The sequence below is a fragment of the Aspergillus ruber genome, assembly GCF_000600275.1.
Source record: "Aspergillus ruber CBS 135680 unplaced genomic scaffold scaffold00005, whole genome shotgun sequence".
NCBI lineage: Eukaryota > Fungi > Ascomycota > Eurotiomycetes > Eurotiales > Aspergillaceae > Aspergillus > Aspergillus ruber.
In genome coordinates, this window is record NW_024467301.1 from 1,025,904 (window position 1) to 1,043,987 (window position 18,084).

General features: G+C 47.6%; 4 protein-coding genes across 4 annotated transcripts; all 4 read right to left on the reverse strand.

The window, feature by feature from the left end:
• Positions 1–2,821: 2,821 nt before the first annotated feature.
• Positions 2,822–5,148, reverse strand: trpB (tryptophan synthase TRP5; the record flags this gene model as incomplete). The annotated part of the gene is made up of 3 exons (XM_040783896.1): positions 2,822–4,550; positions 4,602–4,905; positions 5,013–5,148. The coding sequence occupies 3 exons, from the start codon at positions 5,146–5,148 to the stop codon at positions 2,822–2,824; spliced, it is 2,169 nt and encodes a 722-aa protein (XP_040641480.1).
• A 1,098-nt stretch (positions 5,149–6,246) lies between these two features.
• On the reverse strand, positions 6,247–8,379 carry medA (transcriptional regulator medA; the record flags this gene model as incomplete). Its single annotated transcript, XM_040780037.1, has 2 exons — positions 6,247–8,258; positions 8,340–8,379. The coding sequence occupies 2 exons, from the start codon at positions 8,377–8,379 to the stop codon at positions 6,247–6,249; spliced, it is 2,052 nt and encodes a 683-aa protein (XP_040641481.1).
• Positions 8,380–15,334: 6,955 nt separating this feature from the next.
• Positions 15,335–16,424, reverse strand: EURHEDRAFT_410039 (uncharacterized protein). The gene is made up of 3 exons (XM_040781270.1): positions 16,345–16,424; positions 15,904–16,275; positions 15,335–15,840 (listed from the first exon to the last, which is right to left on the reverse strand). Exons 1-3 carry the CDS (start codon positions 16,414–16,416, stop codon positions 15,679–15,681), a joined length of 606 nt encoding a protein of 201 aa, XP_040641482.1. The 5' UTR covers positions 16,417–16,424; the 3' UTR covers positions 15,335–15,678.
• A 296-nt stretch (positions 16,425–16,720) lies between these two features.
• EURHEDRAFT_450812 (putative alcohol dehydrogenase) lies at positions 16,721–17,877 on the reverse strand (the record flags this gene model as incomplete). Its single annotated transcript, XM_040783905.1, has 2 exons — positions 16,721–17,020; positions 17,068–17,877. The coding sequence occupies 2 exons, from the start codon at positions 17,875–17,877 to the stop codon at positions 16,721–16,723; spliced, it is 1,110 nt and encodes a 369-aa protein (XP_040641483.1).
• Positions 17,878–18,084: the final 207 nt, after the last annotated feature.

Genomic DNA, 18,084 nt, shown 5'->3' on the forward strand with positions numbered 1-18,084 from the left:
CATGCTGTGGCTAAGCAATCGTCGCCTTTATCCAAAGCCCAATCGTCTATTAGATAGCAATGAATTTCATTAACTGAAGAGAAGATCACAGTACACCTGGGCAGCGAATAATAACAGAAAAAAGGCCAACCAATTTGGGCGACCTCGGGAAAAGAACAGAAGACGACAAGGCTTTAAGAACATAATCGGAAAAGAGCCGAGGGTGTGCGCATGCCAGCTGGTTTTCGGAATCCACGAACTGGTTGAAATTGGGTATCTTTGATTAAGACTCTCCAGTTAAATGCCATTCCTTTCGCACACAGATTTCAATCGTTCCCAACTATTGTCTCGGTGCTCACAAGTGTCAGGTTCATAATCTTCATACTCGTTATCATCATCCCAACACCATAGCCGGAAGCAGATATATCCAGCGAAGGGGATGAAGATCCTCAATATGTAGTGACAAAAGCATGCGTGCAGCTTGTAATGCGAATATAGGTCCATTTCTCAAGCCGTGTGGTTCACACAGGTCATCCCTCAGACACAACTTGGTCCATGTGCGAGGTAGAGCAACATGAGTGTCAGCTTGATCGGGAATCAGGATCAAAAAGAACAACAATTTGTATCTCCGAAATTCTGAGCTCAGCGTAATATCCGGTAGGTTGGCGCACATTCCCGCTGTATTCAACCAGTCTAAGGCATATTCAACCAGTCTAAGGCAAGACTTTCGGCGGCAGCCCCCTGTCCGATGACGGCGCATACTTCAACATCCCATGCAAATTCCCGCGTCTTCCAGCAAATTCCCCAGTCCAGTCGCAGACTAGGTAACTGGAGTTACGACAAAAATCAATTCATCGCCTGGCTTTGTCTCCCCTCTCCGGCGTTTCGACACACATTATCTAGTTCTTACGGGCCACCCATCCATCTACCATCTACTTTATTGGCATGTTTATCAACCACAACGCAGTAATATTGACTATATTATCTCTCTGGACATTGGCATTGAGGCCGGTGGCTGTACCGGTGCAACCTGGTACAAATGAGGTGACACTAGACAATGGTATAGCGAAGTGTAGATGGAAGTGGTAGATGGTTAATGGTAGTTAACTAAGGTTAGTGATAGTTGAATAGTTGAGAAAAAGTCTGGGCCGTGATTTTCCCTTTTGGGCGCTGACTGACTCTTTGCTTCACTCGATGATGTTGAAGGTGAGATACAGGGCTGCTCGACAGCTGTCTTTTATTATTAAGACTTTTCTGTAGATCGTAGATCTTATGATTAAGTTGGCGAGTATTTTGAGGTGTCTGAAATGCAGATAATATTGACCCTTTTTGCGGAATTCTGAAAAGGCCCACCAAACTCCAAACCTTTGAAATACTAGCCTATGTCATCTTCGGTACTGCAACTGCAGCTGCAGCTGACTCAAATCTGGGTGCCTCTTTACCTGGGACGCTGCGCAAGTTGTGCTTGAGGAACGACCCATGCCAACTGCAGGATTGTGATATAAGGACAGGCTCTTTATCCTGGACTGCGTGCATAAATTTCCCACCAACGGGGATTGGAAATCTGCGACGCCATTCCTCTGAAACATTTGCATCCGGTTATTCCTTATGCGATTTTTAAGCTTGGCGATTCCGATGACCCTGAGAGCCTCACGAATAATGAAAAGCGTTTGCAAGATGTTTGTGAAAGAGAGAGAATTGGGATGAAAGCTTATAAGCATTAATATTTCGTACTGACTGGTGATTGGATTCCAGCTGAGGGCTGCTGTTATACTTGAATTTACTCCCTATCCGAATTGATCCTGTTGGACGAGTTCGAATGTGTTTTACCACACATTGAAGTTTTCCTCTCATTTACTCATTATGAGTGTACTGCCTTGAAAAGTAGGTGTAGTGGATGCTCTGCTAAGATACACTAGATAAATAGGTGCATAAATGCAAAGACTAGTCTGCTAGCGAACTGTCACAAGTCCCAAGAAGAGAATATAAAATAACGAGAACCCCAACAAGCGCAATGAAAAGCGTCAGTAACAGCACAGACAGAGACTTAATCTTGTAGTCCTAGCTCCACTGTCTTTGATTTGTATTAATAGAAGCTTTCATAGATTAGCCGTTGCAAAATCTGTGTCAATGCTAATTGATCGACTTTCTGATACAGGGACAGCTTAGTGGTCGTTGGCCAACGCAGGACAAGAACAGACATTATAGGATCTGTTCCATCTTGAGCCCAGCGGCTTGTGCAATGACCACTAGGCTGCCTTTACATAAGATAATCGATCTATAGCATCGAGACAGACAATATTGGTTGGTGTCGGAAAACAGAAAAAAATCGGTGGTAGCTTGGCATCGCTAGTTCGATAGAGATTCTGTATAGTTATCGTAGGCAATTGACTAGTAAGTATTTGAGTGCCAGTTTTGCGTGAATTATTTGACAGCGTACATCAAAAGTGATATTGCAGTAATGGCTTCTATTCGCCTGGTGAGCGCATTTCTGGTTGATGTTCGGGTTGATGTTCGCGATGATTTGGCGAAGGACAAGATGGGAAGATCCTCTACGAAAAACAAGAGCAAATTATCTTGCAATTTACAAGTCTTTCCCCATTCACTGAATTTCGTTCACATGTGGCTCATAATATCTTCTAAGGTAATCCCGAAAAAAATACCCAAAATAAAATAGACGTAGGATTATCCATGACTGTCGTCCAATATAGGCAGGTCCATCCAAAAAAGACTTTTCAATGTCGCATTAGACATAACCCCGAAAAAGAAATCCATAGCACCATGCATAAACATCGCGTAGAAACAACTAAAAACAAGCCCTGGGGCCAAGCGGAGTGCAGATCTAGAACCGCAGATCCCAGCCGATCTTCGGTCCCAATCTGGGGAGTTCATCGGCAACGCTCTGCACGTCTTTGTCACCTCTACCACTCAGGTTGAGAACGATGTTCTCGCCCTTCTTCATGGTCTTTGCGAGTTCCATGGCGCCAAATACAGCGTGCGACGACTCAAGAGCCGGGATGATACCCTCGTGCACAGCAAGAGCACGGAAACCACTCATGGCCTCGGCATCGGTGGCGGCAATGAACTTGGCACGCTCACTGTCCTTCCAGGAGCTCAGTTCTGGACCGACACCAGGGTAGTCCAGACCAGCGGAGATGGAGTGAGTCTCGGAAATCTGGCCGTGCTCGTCCTGCAGGACGTAGGTGCGGACACCGTGCAGAACACCCTTGCTACCACCGGAAAGGGTTGCAGAGTGTCTAGCAGTCTCGACGCCGTCTCCACCGGCCTCAACTCCCAGCAGCTTGACGCTAGGGTCCTTAGAGAACGGGTAGAACATACCAACAGCGTTACTACCACCACCAACACAGGCAACAACGGCGTCGGGCAGCTTGCCAATCTGCTGCTGCAATTGCTGCTTGGTCTCGTCACCAATAACCGACTGGAAGGTACGAACAATGGTCGGGAACGGGTGAGGCCCGATAGCAGAACCAATGATGTAGTGAGTGGTGTCCAAGTCGACAACCCACGCACGGAGCGCCTCATTGACCGCATCACGTAGGGTACGGCTACCAGCTTCAACAGCAACGACAGAGGCACCCAAGAGCTTCATTCGGAACACGTTCAGAGCCTGGCGGCGGACATCTTCAGCACCCATGTAGACGGTGCATGCCATTCCAAACTTGGCGCAGACAGTCGCAGTAGCAACACCGTGCTGACCAGCACCGGTTTCAGCAATAATTCTGGTCTTACCTAGTCTGCGGGCAAGGAGTATCTGACCCAATGCATTGTTGATCTTGTGGCTACCAGTGTGGTTAAGGTCCTCGCGCTTGAGCCAGATGGTAGCACCATCGCAAGCCTCCGTAAGACGAGGGGCGATATGGAGGCTGCTGGGCCGGCCCATGTAAGGGTAGTAGGAGCGGTATTCCTCCCAGAACGATGGGTCGTTCAGGGCATCGCTGAAACCCTGCTCCAATTCGGCCATACAGTCCATCAGAGACTCAGGCACGTACTGGCCACCAAACTCACCAAAGCGCGAAGGCTGCTCAGCAGGGTTGCCAGTGCCATTGAGGGCGGCCAACTGATCAGCCAAACCAGGACCGGCAGGAGTATCAGCGTCAGTGACGACTTCCGACGGCTGCGAGATAGCCTGAGGCTTCTTTTCCACCTTCTCGAGCACATTGACCACGTTCACCACGGCGCCCGAGGCATCGCGCTCCAACTTACGGCCAGTGATGCTGGAGAGGTACTCTTGTGCATTCTTAGCGGCTTGGCCTGCAGGGGCCTGGCCCAAGATGGAGATAATCTGACTGCCAATAACGACACCTTCCGTGAGGTCCTGCACGGCCAGAAAGTGCTCCCGAGTGCTGACACCGAATCCCAATGCAGCAGGCACATTGCCGGACCAATTGTGAACGCGAGCCAAAAGTTCGTCGAGATTGGAGCTGAGCTGACCAGTGGCGCCAGTGACACCCATACGCGACACCACGTAGATGAATGAGTCGGCAATGTTACACAACAACTTCATTCGAGACTCGGAGGTCGAGGGGGCGATGAGCGGGACGTAGGACAGACTTGCCAAAGTAAGCAAAAAGGCCAGCCAATCCAAGGAGAAATTGACTCACCCATAACTGGTACAGATATTCCTGAACCGCACGGCCTCCTCAGGAGGAAGATCAACCATAATAAAGCCATTGACACCAGCCTCTTTGCAATCCTTGAGCATACGCTCCTCACCATACCGCATCATCGGGTTGTAGTATCCCATGAGAAGCAAGGGGGTCTGCAGGCCCTTGCTGCGCACCGTGCGAACGATATCGAGAACCGTGGTGACAGTCACACCATTTTGCAGGGCCTTGGTGTTGGCTGTCTGAATAGTCGGTCCATCGGCAATAGGATCAGTGAAGGGAACGCCCAGTTCAATGATATCTGATTGAATTGGAGACCGCGTTAGCAAATCAAAGAAATTATGAACGGGCTTTGCGGAGGCAAAAAAAAAAAAAAAAAAGCTGCGGGGAAGGAAAATATTGACATACCAGCACCACCGCTCTCCAATCCAAGCAGGATGTCCACCGTCTCCTCTATGGTAGGATAACCAGCAGTGATGTATGAAACGAGCGCAGCACGCTTCTCTTCCTTGCACTTGGCAAAGGTCGCCTTGATGTGATCCATGGCGGGGAGAGCGATCAAATGGCGGGGCAGATCGGGGAGAGGAAACTAGAGGCGGTTGTCAATTCGAGAAAAAGATAGGTGAATGCACTGAATGCGAAGAATAGAAGGAGATTGAAAAGGAAGAGAGGGTGATTGATGTAGAAAAGAAAGAAACTTGGTGTGACAGGAAGAGGAGCGAAAGAATGGAAGCTATCAAACCAGTGCCTGAGTCACACACGGGCCGGTCAGGTGATGTGGTGATAAGATAAGGCCAATTGCGGAGGGCCACCGTAGTTAGGGCATCTCTCTCAGCGAATGCACAAGGAAACCAGCATAGAGAATTATGCGCCAATGATTATTAATAATTCTTAATAAACACTAATTTCCATTGATTACAGCCACAAGGCAAACATCTCATTAAAAAAAGACAAAGAAAAGAATCGAAAAAGAGGAAAAGGGAATCAATCCACACAACGCCAAAAAGCTATGCACATGTATGTAGCAGTCAGTAGACTGTCTCGCATAGTATGTCAAGGAGAACCACAGAAGAAAGATAAATGTTCAAAGTACATCCTTCTGTTTTTCGTCCACCAAAGTATTCCGTGTCTATCCCACAATGTGAACCTGTTTGACCTGCGAAACAAAGGAAAAGGAAGGACTGCAGCGCCATGCTCATGCGAAATATCGTACAGTGTCCAGTAAAGAGTGGAATCCAAATGCCCCAAAGGAAAGAAATGTATGCAACAGATCAAATGAATGATGAACGAACGTCGTCAAAGAAGCATAAAATGCAAAAATAGGGGGCATTGAGACAAAATATAAATGCAAGATATAGGAATGCAATAAGAGAAAAGTAAAAGGGCGTGAAATCATTGCGCCAAGATGTAAACGGAGCGCCACCAAAGTTCCAGAGGACATATTATTAGCGTATGGTCCAGCGCCATTGCTCATGTTCGAAGAATGTCCAGCAAAACGGAATTATAACCAGGTCAGTCAAGTAAGAGAGCACGATCAGCCCAGGCAAAAGTACAAAAAAGGTTATCAAAGAACGCCAACCAATGTAATGTGCGAAGTCAATACAATCAAACAAGAAAAACAAAGGGGAAAAGGTCAAAACGATCACGCTCCATTTGACGTATCAGTCAAGGGATACGACATCGGAGCCATATAATTATAGCAAGTATTGCTCGAAGACGCACTCACTGGGGCCGGGTTGTTGACGAAACCGTTGTAATCCCACGAGGGATTCCGGTTGATAGGCGCAGGAAGCGCGTATTGAGTCTGCTGACAGGCAGCAGGAGGGTACGTGTATGGAGCCGGCATCGAGTTGAAGGGTTGGCTAGCAGCTGGAAGGACGGCCCGGTAGTCGGAATTCCCTGTCATAGGCGTCATGGGGATGTTTGCCGGAGAGGAATAGGCTGACGTAACCATGGTAGGGCCATAAGAGGGTGCTGTGTCTGAGACGGACTGGGGAGACCCCGCGTTTTGGGGATCTGTTCCTGAGTCGGAACCAGGGCCATAGTTTGACATCATCGAGGTTGGCAAAGCTGCAGCAGTCGACGAGTAGCTGGCAGACTGTCGAGATAAGTCAGTTACTGGATTCAAGTAGATTTTGGTGATAGAACTCACGTATTTCCCAATGATCTTTTTCAGGGCATGGCCAAGGATCTTCCATGGGAACACTTTGACATCTTTCTCTATGTTGCGAGGTTTCGGTGCTGGGAAGCCCATAATTACTTTGAAGAATTCTTCACTGTCTGCCTTGGCCTTTGAAACTGTAAGAGGTCGGAATCCCTCCAGATTTCTTCTAATCCGATTCTTCTCCTCCACGGTAAACCGCACCCCGACCAGCGACTCGAGCAGGTAGATGGTGTCGACGCTGGTCACAAAACACTCATCCTTGCCTTCCCAGTATATGCAGCTGATGCAGATACTGTTGGGCGCCCGTTTCTCCGGGGCGACTGGGGAAAAGTCAGCGTGGATGGTGCTACCACTCTGGACACGGGTGAACTGAACAAGGCGTCTCTTCGCATCATGTTCATCTCGGGTCCAGTTATCCGCCATTGTGTCAAGGTCACCATTCAGCTTCAGAACTGCCTTGGTCGGATACATCGCGTAGGGGTTGAAGGACTGCGTTTGCCCAAAGCCACTAGATTGGTGCAAAGTTGAGGTTCGAATCAACGTGGGGGTTGCCCCTGTCGAAGGAGAATGTGTCTGAGGCGGACGTAGGCTGTGGCTGGCAGCGAGGGCGGGGTTCCGAATGTCACTAGACATTGACATGAGGGAGGGACTCCAGGAAGACATCAATGGCGAAGGAGCTCGAAAGCCGGACTGTGGTGTCGCCGACACGTTGGAATATTGAAGAGAGTTCACTCTGGGCGAGGAAGCGGGGCGGTAAGGCGCCGCAAAGCCGTTCACAGCGGGAATGCTCTGTAGATAGGGCGAGAATGATGCTGATCGACTTTCATGATACGGGTATACGTCTTGCTGTGAGTCTCGGGCGGCAATCGGATGTCCTGCGAGGCGCTTGATAGGCTGGGAAATGTCTTCATCTTCGAAGGAAGAGATCCTTCGCTTCTTCTGCGATGCATCCGATGGCGAGGATTGAGAAACTTGTTCGTATGTATATACGCCGACTTGGAGCGTGGTCGAGGGTTGGCCATCGATGACCACTTGCAATGGTACCGCGAACGAAGGACATCCGGTAGAAATGAAGGGCGGAGCTTGAGCGGAGATGGCATACTGGAACAACGAGCCTTGGGTGCCGAGAAGGTGGGGGATACACTCGCATCTCTTAGAACCAAACAACAAAGTTATTGGGACTGTCGAGGAATGAAGGTCGTAAGGGGACTGGATCTGTACGAAGACAGTGGTATCTTCACAGCCTCGCTGAGGGGTGTATGAAACGACCTCCGGCATAGGGGTGCTACCATCGCCACCAAGCATGGGAGAGCTGGCATCGCCGTAAGAACTGGCATAGTCCCCGCTAGCCAGGTATGGCACGCAGTCAGACACCTGGCTTGCCTGATCTCCCATGGGGGAAGGGACAAGCGGGGTGTTCACATACGAGGCCTGACCATACGAGGGATAAGCAGCGGCATCTTCATGAACAGATCGTGTCGCACTATAGTCTATCAACAAATATTAAGGCTTAGTTCCACATTCCTGAGCAGGGCAGATGCCCTTTTCCCGCGAGGGCCAGGAGTACATACCTAGCAGGGCCATCTGCGGGGGTTTCTGAAAGGCAGACATAGACAGGATTGGCTCAGACTTGGCCAATAGGCCGTCTGAAAATGCACCAGCGAACCGTGTCTCTTCAGTATCTGAAAGCTCGAACGAATCGTCGAGAATTAAGGGAGTTTGGAAGTTGGGATCGAACTGTCATATGCCATGTGTCAGTGATGAGAACCCTCAGGTGAGGATACATGCAAGGTCAAAACAAGTAGGAAGACACAGATGGGGTGAGAAGGGGAGGGGATAGAGAGACAGAAAACGAAACAAGCGATTGACGGGTGGTTGGGACTTACCAAAACACCGTGATCCTTCGAGTAAGCCAGCTTGAAGGGTGTTGCAGTGATGATGCACTGCAACGAGACAGGATTTCTCTAACGAAGCGAATGACTGGGAATTTATTCTGGGAAACGACAGTAGGGCCGGAAAGTCACCAGGGAGCTCTCCGAGACAGAACGAGCGACGAGATGAAGCGGGTTGTTGGTCTCAACAAAAGAAGAGACGTCACGAAAGATCGCTTCGAATCAACGACCCAAGCTGAAACCAATATAGGATGGCTGCAGAATAGGGGGTGTAGCAGGATCCAATACTAGCCACCGGTGGTCAATGGACTCAAGATGAATAGTAGTTTGACGATATCTCGCGATCTGGACCAAAGAACGCTTTATATTGGTGTCCAGGAACTTGATCCGGAGATGTTTCGGTGTCTTCCTCTTTCTTTCACTTCCAGATTTTCTGATGGTTTTGAACGAAACGAGTCTCAGAGTACTTCAAGACGGGAGAGAACGTTGGTTAAAAGCGAAGAGGGACAAGTCGCCAACTAAGATACAGCTAATGAGAATTGTGGACGGAGGAAAGACCGGCTTATTGCATAGGACTTTCACGGGACTTACCGAATGAACAAAGAGTGAGAGGAGAGATAAGACGAGGGACTAGACTCAGAGCTGCTGAGACCCTTTTCCAATCTAATATGTAAAATCCACGGTTCGCACAGGCCCTATGGGAAATGACAATGTCAACAACAAACACCCAGGACGCGGGAGACGAAATATGAAAAAAAAAAAAAAAGAAATAAAAAAAGAAACGCCACCGGGACAACAAGCTCATGGGCAGCGATCATGAATCTCCAATCGCACGCCTCCCCGACAATTTGGACCCCGATGGGCACGACCTCTTCCTTCTGGGGGAAGCAAGGAGCCCGTAGGAGATGAAAGGGGAGATGTCGATGCAAGGCACCAGTACCAACCACCAGAAACCGGAAAGACGAGAGAACCAGAGGAACAAGAGTAACCCGTGTCAAAGTGAGGGAAAGGGAAATTAGCACTAACCTTTTGGGCAGGTAGACGAAGGGATTCTGGTCGAATTGGGTTTCTCGGAAGATGTTGCTTTGAACCGAGACAGAGACTCAGATCAATGATCTCCTGTCGCAGGGGATGATCCTAGATGCTAATCTTTTTCGAATGGGATATCCGCCAGAGATTCAGCTTGATGATGAGGTTGATGAGGGGAAAGATCTGCCAGTTACACCTTCCGACTGAGTGGGCAAACGGCTCTGCGGAGAGGGTTATGAGGGCAACAAACGCCGCGGTCAGGAGTCCAAGTCGATTTCGTTTCACCTTCTCTTTTATTCAATTATTTCTTGTTGGTCGAAACGGATAGGAAAACGGGAAATTCTTCTTGAATTTCCTTTTCTTTTTCTTTCTTTTTTTTTTCCCCAGTGATCAACGACGGCAGTGTGGGAGCATCCGATGGGATTAGGTATTATCAAGAAGGGTATACCACAGCAAGTATACCAAGACAGCGTTTCGGAAATTGTTTTTTATATAACCTCCTTCTATTCCTTTTTGTTTTCGTGTTCGTTTTATTTGTCGTCGGACTTCGTTTCAGCGTTTTTTTCGTGATACTCTTTTCGGTTTTCCTCCACTGAGTGTCTCTTGGTTCTTGCTTCCAACAATCCAACGTAGCGAGTGTAATGGATAATCAGCGACGATAGCAACAAGCGAGTGTAGGCTAGCAAAATAGGCGAAAGGGAGAAAACGAAAGCAATGAGACGTTCACAGCGTCATCACAGGCGATGGGAAGAAAATGAGGTAGGGAGTAGAAAGAGAAAGAGGAGAGAGAAAGAGGAAGAGTAAACCGACACCCTGGAAGTGATGGGAGTAAGACACAAGAAGTAGAATTAGAAGAAATAGAAGTAGTAGAAGACCGAAGAAGAAAAGAAGCTGGGACTGAGTGGAGTGGCGGGGGATGTGCTCTCAAGATGGAGGACATGTATTTATTATACTATAAGCACCTTGTAGTCTTACTACAATTCTTAGTACCAGTAGTAACAGTAGGGACCAGGGACTAGTCGGATCAAATGGGGGTCCTTTTTCTAGTACGAAGCGCCTGTGCATACCTTCTTTTTTTTTTACAGGTTCAGGTTATTTTTATTTTGTACGAGCAAAGAATGGGAGGCTGTGATTGGAGTAGCCAGAACGAGTCAAGGACTTTTTAGCTTGAGTTCACCTTTGGGGTGCTAGTATGTATGTATTCCTTTTTTAGAAATTGAGGAGCCGTTATCCAGCACCCAGCAATACCAGCATCAATACCAGCGTCATTCGACACCAGCCTTGTATTCTTCCCTTGTCTTTATTTTTCTTTCTCCCCTGCCGATTGTAATTATTGTGAACAATATTACCATCATAATCTGCATTATTCTCCCTCTTATTAGTTCATCAGCATGGGATGACACGCTGGGATGAAAAAGAAAACCGAGGGGTGGGTGTATTACAATACGATAAAAAAAATACCGGAAATCGGGCAAAAGTCCGACCGGTATCAGGCTTAGCGTCGGAGATGGCATCAAAAGAGAAAAATATGTTGCTGCACTGCCTCTGTTTTCTCTCTCTGTTTTTATTTTTTGTCAGGCCCACATGACCTCCAGTCTCCGAAAACCAATCAGCATCCCACCCGCGCTAGATTCAAAACCCCCGGTCCGGTGCACCCTGGTTTGTCGTCCCACTCGGTCTCGTGGAGTGGGAGGTGTCTGCTTTGGAATATACACGGAGGACTCTCAGTAGGGTGCTTGGAACCGAGGTATTATGTACGGAGTACCTTCAAGCTCCGTGGAGAGGTCCACCACGTCCCATGCTGTGCTGTCGGACTGAAGTCATGGCATTTTCCAATCGAGGTGTTCGACTGTCCTGGTGCTGCATGCAGTCCACTTAACAGAGTACTTCTATGTACAGGTACGGAGTACTCTATTGTACATTCGGTACTTTACACGAGTCATCAGCGATAACATCACCCGTATCTTGCCATATTCTTCTACACCACTCCGTAATGTTTTCTCAAGTCCGGAACCAATTATATCACCGATCTGTGATAAGCGGGTGATCTCAGGAAACAGTTAAACATAGCAACCGTCAGTAGTCTGCCTGACTCCGGCCTACCCTGATTACCCCTTCCAGCAATCGATTCGGTGCTGCTCTCACGGACCAATGCAAGGGCTACGCACTATCATTGGCTGACAAGATGACTGAGTGGATTATTTCTCTCCTCTCCACTTCATGGTACTAAACCTAATCGGGCATAGCTGAAGAAGAAGAATCCTCCGTATGTACCAGCCTCCCTCCAACCAATCACAACCTTGTCTGTCTCCGGAAGATTGTTTGGAGTTCGAAATATGCTATTTATACGAAATGGAGTGTCCGCTTTTGTTTTCTTGGGTCACACAAATAAGTTACAAATCAGAGAGGCAGTTTGAGTAAGAAAAAGGCATGTAATATGACGGTGGCTGTCAGGCTCGTGTCGAGGTGAGATGAGGTTTGACTCGGTACAGGGCTGGTTCGGAATAATAATCGGCAGGGTAATCTGTACAATATCCGCATAATAGGTCCGCATCGCATTTGATGTTAGGCTGAGCATAGGATTATCAGTGTAGTGGGCCGGGGATCATCATTGATCGGGATCAGCATCATTGTGCGATTTTGTGGGAGCTCTGTAAGGTGGCAGTATTTTACCGCTTTCTGTCTACATGATGAGATTGTCATGTCACTTCACTGCTATTCTTCTGCCCATTCTGTACAGAATACACTGTTTTATCTAGATATTTTCTCTTTTCAATAATCACCAGGGGCAGTAGTATTTCCGGCAAGCCGCCACGCCCTCTGGTGTCAAATACAACAAGATACCACCGTTTCCCTCAAAAAGAGTCGAACATCCTGACTTTGACGACAAGCTACTCCAGCACCGTTGTGCCATTCCGCGGTTTCAACCAAAGAGCTGGGAATATTATCGGTAAACTACGGAGTAAAATCCTCATCATGGACGCTAGATTAATCAAGATATACTCCATAACATGAAGCGGCGGATACGAAATACCAGATATGTGAGAACATGACTCGTACAAAGTGCGGATATACTCTCTTGTCCTATTTTATCTAGATAATCTCCATGCTCATCTATTCCTAACACATCCATTGCCCTCCGCCCTCCCCCCTCTCCCTACGGGTACCGTTTTTCTAAAATTCTGACAAAATTCCGGGACCCTTTATGCATCAAACTTTGGTTCGCCCGTTCGGTTTTCCCCATGCGGTCTTTTCTGTCACAGATCACAACCTCAATCCACCAAAAGAGGGAAGAAGAGTAAAAAAAAAAAAAAAAAAAAACAACAACAACAACAACAACAACAACAACAACAAATTTCGACTTTTCGGTGCTCGTTCTGCATGTACTTTATTTAACCTCAGCATTCGGGTAAATGCCGTCCATAGCACATGTGTATTAAGATAACCTGTGAGAAATAAACGAGCAAACCAGCCCGGGAACCCAAATGAGAAACGGTTCACCGCGATAACAGAGTCTACTTCTTAACACCATTGATAGTGTCGGCTCCATTGACGTCAATAGTTACCATTATTCTGTGGTTTCATTTTCATACCCGATTTCGCAAGGGACGAAGAACTGCAGTGCAGAATCGTCAACCACCGCCAGTGCACGACATAGTCCTCCTTACAGCTCGGAACTAAGAAACGCACAAAGCTACAGATATTCAATAAAATACTTTGCATAATGTACCAGCAAGAGCAAAGTGCGTACAAAATACTAAGGAAAATAAACTTAAATAAGCGAGTCAATCTTCCAGCGAACCGCACATGTTTCACCTCCCCCAAATCACCACCCTCCCCTCACCATTGATCTACCAGACCATCGCAGCACTGGTCTGGCGCCCACCTTACAGTGCGCAAGTCCATAAGCAGAGTTCCCTAATAGTCCTACGGAGTACTGCACTACGCAATCTGTAGGACGCTGCTTGGTCCTTGCATTGTGGTGGGATGAAACAAGCCACAAGCCAGAAGCCTACTCTGGTAGTAGGGGAGATGTTATGGTCGGTTAATGATATGCTCAAAACCAAGGTTGGTTCTTTCGGTAATTGTCATGTTTTTATTTTTATTTATTTATTTATTTATTTATTTATTTATTTATTTTTTTTTTTTTGGTTTTCTGTATAACGGGCAACTGTCGTTGGTTCTTTCCTTTTGTTGGTTTAGGTTTGGAGTTATGGCTGATGGTTGGCGTGTTTTGGTGCGGTGTGGTGGAGGCTAAGGGAACAAGACTGGGGATATTCTACTTTAGGTAAATGGAATGAGAAACTCAATTCCAATCGCCCATATTCCATTACAGACCACATGGTACTGTGGTGTAGTCGATTGGACCAGCTGTTAATCAGCTCTTTAAATACGTAGCGAGACTACCGGAGTACGCCGTATACCAGTGTACATTTATTCCAAATTCATGCCTAAGCTTAATCCAAATCAGAAGGCGCCCCGTACTCCGTACTTTTCTCCATGCAAATCCTTCTACTAGTAGAATAAAATATAAAATAAACTACCCATAAGGATTGTTAGCGTTCCCACACTCAGCTCGCCATGGTCAGATGGATAAGTGAAATAACGTCTAAAATAACGTCTTTCTGATCTATGTCCTGTCAAAGAAAAAAAAAAAAAAAACGTTAGACTACTGCAATTTTATTTCTTCAGCTCGTGCTAACACATATGATAGCTTGGCATTGACATATCATACCCTTACTCGTCCATAGTAGAGCACACACCACACGGAGTACTCCGTACATTCAGCCTTACTCTCGGGAGTACATCACAGAACAAAAAAAAAAAAAAAAAAAAAAAAAAGAATAGAAAATAGAACACAAGACATAGAAAATTGATATTATAGGAAGTTCCTTGAAAATGGTATCTGAATCCCGACTTTCTATTCGGACAATGAATTCTTCTGGCAAAGTGCAGTGGGAGCGTGCTGTACAGCCTACCGGTGTGGCTAAGCAAGCCGTGCACGACCCGGTTCGGTACCGAACCCTAACCGCCGACTCCAGTTCGACATTGATATTAAGACCGTCCTAATTTTTGAAGAGAGGGTCTGCTCGCCTAGAAAATCATAGAAGCTCAGAAGAACCTCGTGACGTGCAATTACCCACTTTCACTAAGTCCCCTAATCACTTACCTGCCCTGAACTCAAGACCACCAACACTACCCTCAACATCAATTAACAATTAAATCAATATAAAATGCCTATCAACACCCAGAACAGTAGCACCCTACCCCAAACAAACAAACTCTTTACATAGTTATGTAGCTAATGATAGCTAAGCTAAGCCCCAGAGTGGAACCATAACATGACATCATTGGTCAACAAGCGCGTGGCGGAGCTCTGCCCTAAAGGCCAGAGTCCCGTCACAACGTGCCGGTCAGAAACGTAGCCAGTCATCTCACATAGATACCACTACTACCTAGTTAGTGCAAGCTATATGCCATGCTCATGCCTTGTAGGGTAAGGGGGCTGCCTGTTTGTCGCCCGGGACCGCCGAAATTCTACGCACTTGCACCGATGTAGTAACCGTCCGGGTATTTCGTACTTACGGTCCCCCTGTACCCCTTGTACGGGAGAGTATTATGGAGCCCTCTTGCCCTGTTATGTGCCCGTGCGGAGGGCTCATGGCTAGCTGAACTGAATCCAGGGTTAATACCTGAATGGGTAATTGTGACGATTAGGGGTTCACCGATGTACAACGTTTTGTATAGCATCAACGGTCATCTTTTAGTATCTAGAATCTGTAAGACCGTCTCAATTATTAGCAACTCTCCATAATTAGTATTGGCTATCGGTCACTCCTAGAGAAGTGCAACACGGAGTGCACTTGCCAGATGGCAGGATCTTCAGAAAGAACGGAACAGACTCATTCACCATATGCAAATAGTGCAAATACTCCATAGCCAAAGACAGAGCGAGTGACAAGTGATAGAATGAGACAAAAATGAGACATCAAAAGATTTCAGCACTTTCCTCAACCGTCCGCCTGTAGCACAATGGAAACAACTGTCCCCAAAACTCGTACGCACCAGGATTCTCCTCCTTCTCCGCGACCAACCACCGAGCAAACACACACTCCGTCTGAAAGGGATCCTCGCTTCTAAACTCGACAACCTTTGCCAGTGTTGTCAGCTTAATGAAACGTGATAAGAAAGTGATGATAAGTGATATGCTTACCTCCCAGTACTTCTGCAACGCACCGTGGTATCTCGCTGACAGTCCAAATTTCCTCCGCAGCCTCTCCCTGTGAATCCTCTTCGCCGCAGTCCTATACACCCTCGTCAACGTCTCATAATCCAACGATTCGATCTCCTCCACCGCATACCCTCCCGGTAGTATTCGATGCAGCCGCGCGTACACAACTTCGATGAGGAGGGTGAGGATATCCGCCTGCCAGGTCGTAAGGAAGTCGTGCTGCATGGTGCCCATGTGTCGTTGGAGCTTCATGAGATCAAGGTTAAGACGGATCGTGCTCGCGCGTAACTTGGACATCTTCTTCTCGAGGATCTGGTTGCTGCTGTAGAGTGCCCGTAGAGCTGCGGAGTATTTCTGAGCGACGTTAGTAGCCGGTCGCTTTGCTTGGTCGCTCTCAGATCTTGGACACGGGCGTCAGCATACCTCGACTGACGACTCCTTGTCATCCCCTGCATTCGTGATGCTTCCTTCGGTCTTCGAGAGGTAGAAGGACATGCCTGGCCCGTACAGTTCGACGATGTCGGCCACCATCGTGATGGTGGATACAATGTTGGTTAGGTGTGGCAATCGACTAGACTATTCAATAATTACTTGTGGAATAAAACTGCAATGCTATGAAGAAACGATGATGGATTGCAGGAAGGATCATTGCGTACAGTCATGGCAAGGGAATGATACCCTGGATAACACCGATAGAAGGAAGGAGCGACCACCCAGCTCTCCAATTAGCCCTTACCCCAGAAATGTAAATTCTGTTGAGATCCAATGCTCTAGATAACCAGCTAATACTAGCAAAACATTACAGCTTACTGTCAGAACCAGACTTTCCAAACACAACCACCAACTTTCCAAATTGCTTGCCCTGTTTCATATCCTCGAACAACGATTCAAGAGCTGCGATATCATCCAGCTCACTTTGCTGCACACGAGAAACTACGGGATAGATCTTGTTTGCTTTGACAAACTCAACCATCTCCGTAAACTCTTTACGAGAGCCCATCGTCGAGCCACGGACGTCGATGTTCTTCAAGACGGCTTGCATCAAGAACGGCATCTTGGGAGAGACTGTCATTCCGTAGATGGAGATGACACCACCGGCCTGATAATAATCAGCGCATATTCAAAAATATACTGACGCTGACTTACCTTGAGCAGCTTCGCACCCTTCTCGACAGCATCACCTCCAGCGCCGTCGATAATGGCATCGAAAGAAGACTTGCCAGCAGGAAGCATACCCAAAAGTTTCTTCTCCCATGCCTCTTCCTTATAGCTCACACCTGCTTTGGCTCCCAGTTCAACAGCCTTCTGAATCTTCTCCTCGCTCGAGCTTGTCACATAAACATCGGCACCACGGGCCACGGCAAAACGGAGCACCATCAATGCCACACCACCACCAATTCCAGTGATCAACAGCGCAGCACCCTTACCCGAGTTCCTCTCCCCAGCCTTGTTCACGAGCGCTCTCCATCCAGTCAAACCCGTCAATGGCAGCGCAGCCGCCTCCGCATCTGACAAATGCTCCGGCGCTTCTTCAAGCTCCGACTCCTCAATAACAACATAATCCTGCATCGTCCCGTTGCGATAGGACTTGGTCCCTCCTAGAATCTTATATCCCTGCGGATCCTCAGGGCCGTCAGGGGAATCCTTCCATCCCGTCCCCGGGTTCAAAATGACCCGCTTTCCTTGCCACTGGCTGGGGTTCGAGACCTCGGGGCCTGTCGCGACCACGGATCCCACACCATCTGCGCCCAAGGGGACGTCGAAGGTGATACCTGGGTAGAGATGTTGGCGGAGGAAGACGTCGCGATGGTTTAGCGATGCGGCGGTCATCTTCACAAGGACCTCCCGACCCTGCGGGGTTGGTTTGGGGAGGTTTTGGAGGGAGAGGGGGTAGTATACTTGGCCCGGCTTGCCAGGCTTGCCATCAATAGTCGAGAGGAAGATTGCTCTGGACATTTTGCTTTCGTTTATCTGCTCAATTGGTTGGCTTGGTGTGAAGTTGTGTATGGAGACCGAGTTCCGACTGTCAACGTGTGCGGGTTTGTCGGCGATGGAAAATAGAATGGAGAGTATTAATTGATCAATTGCAATGGGAAAGATATTAAGAATAACTGATATCATATACTAATATAAAAAACGATTGATATGGGCAAGCAAAAAGAA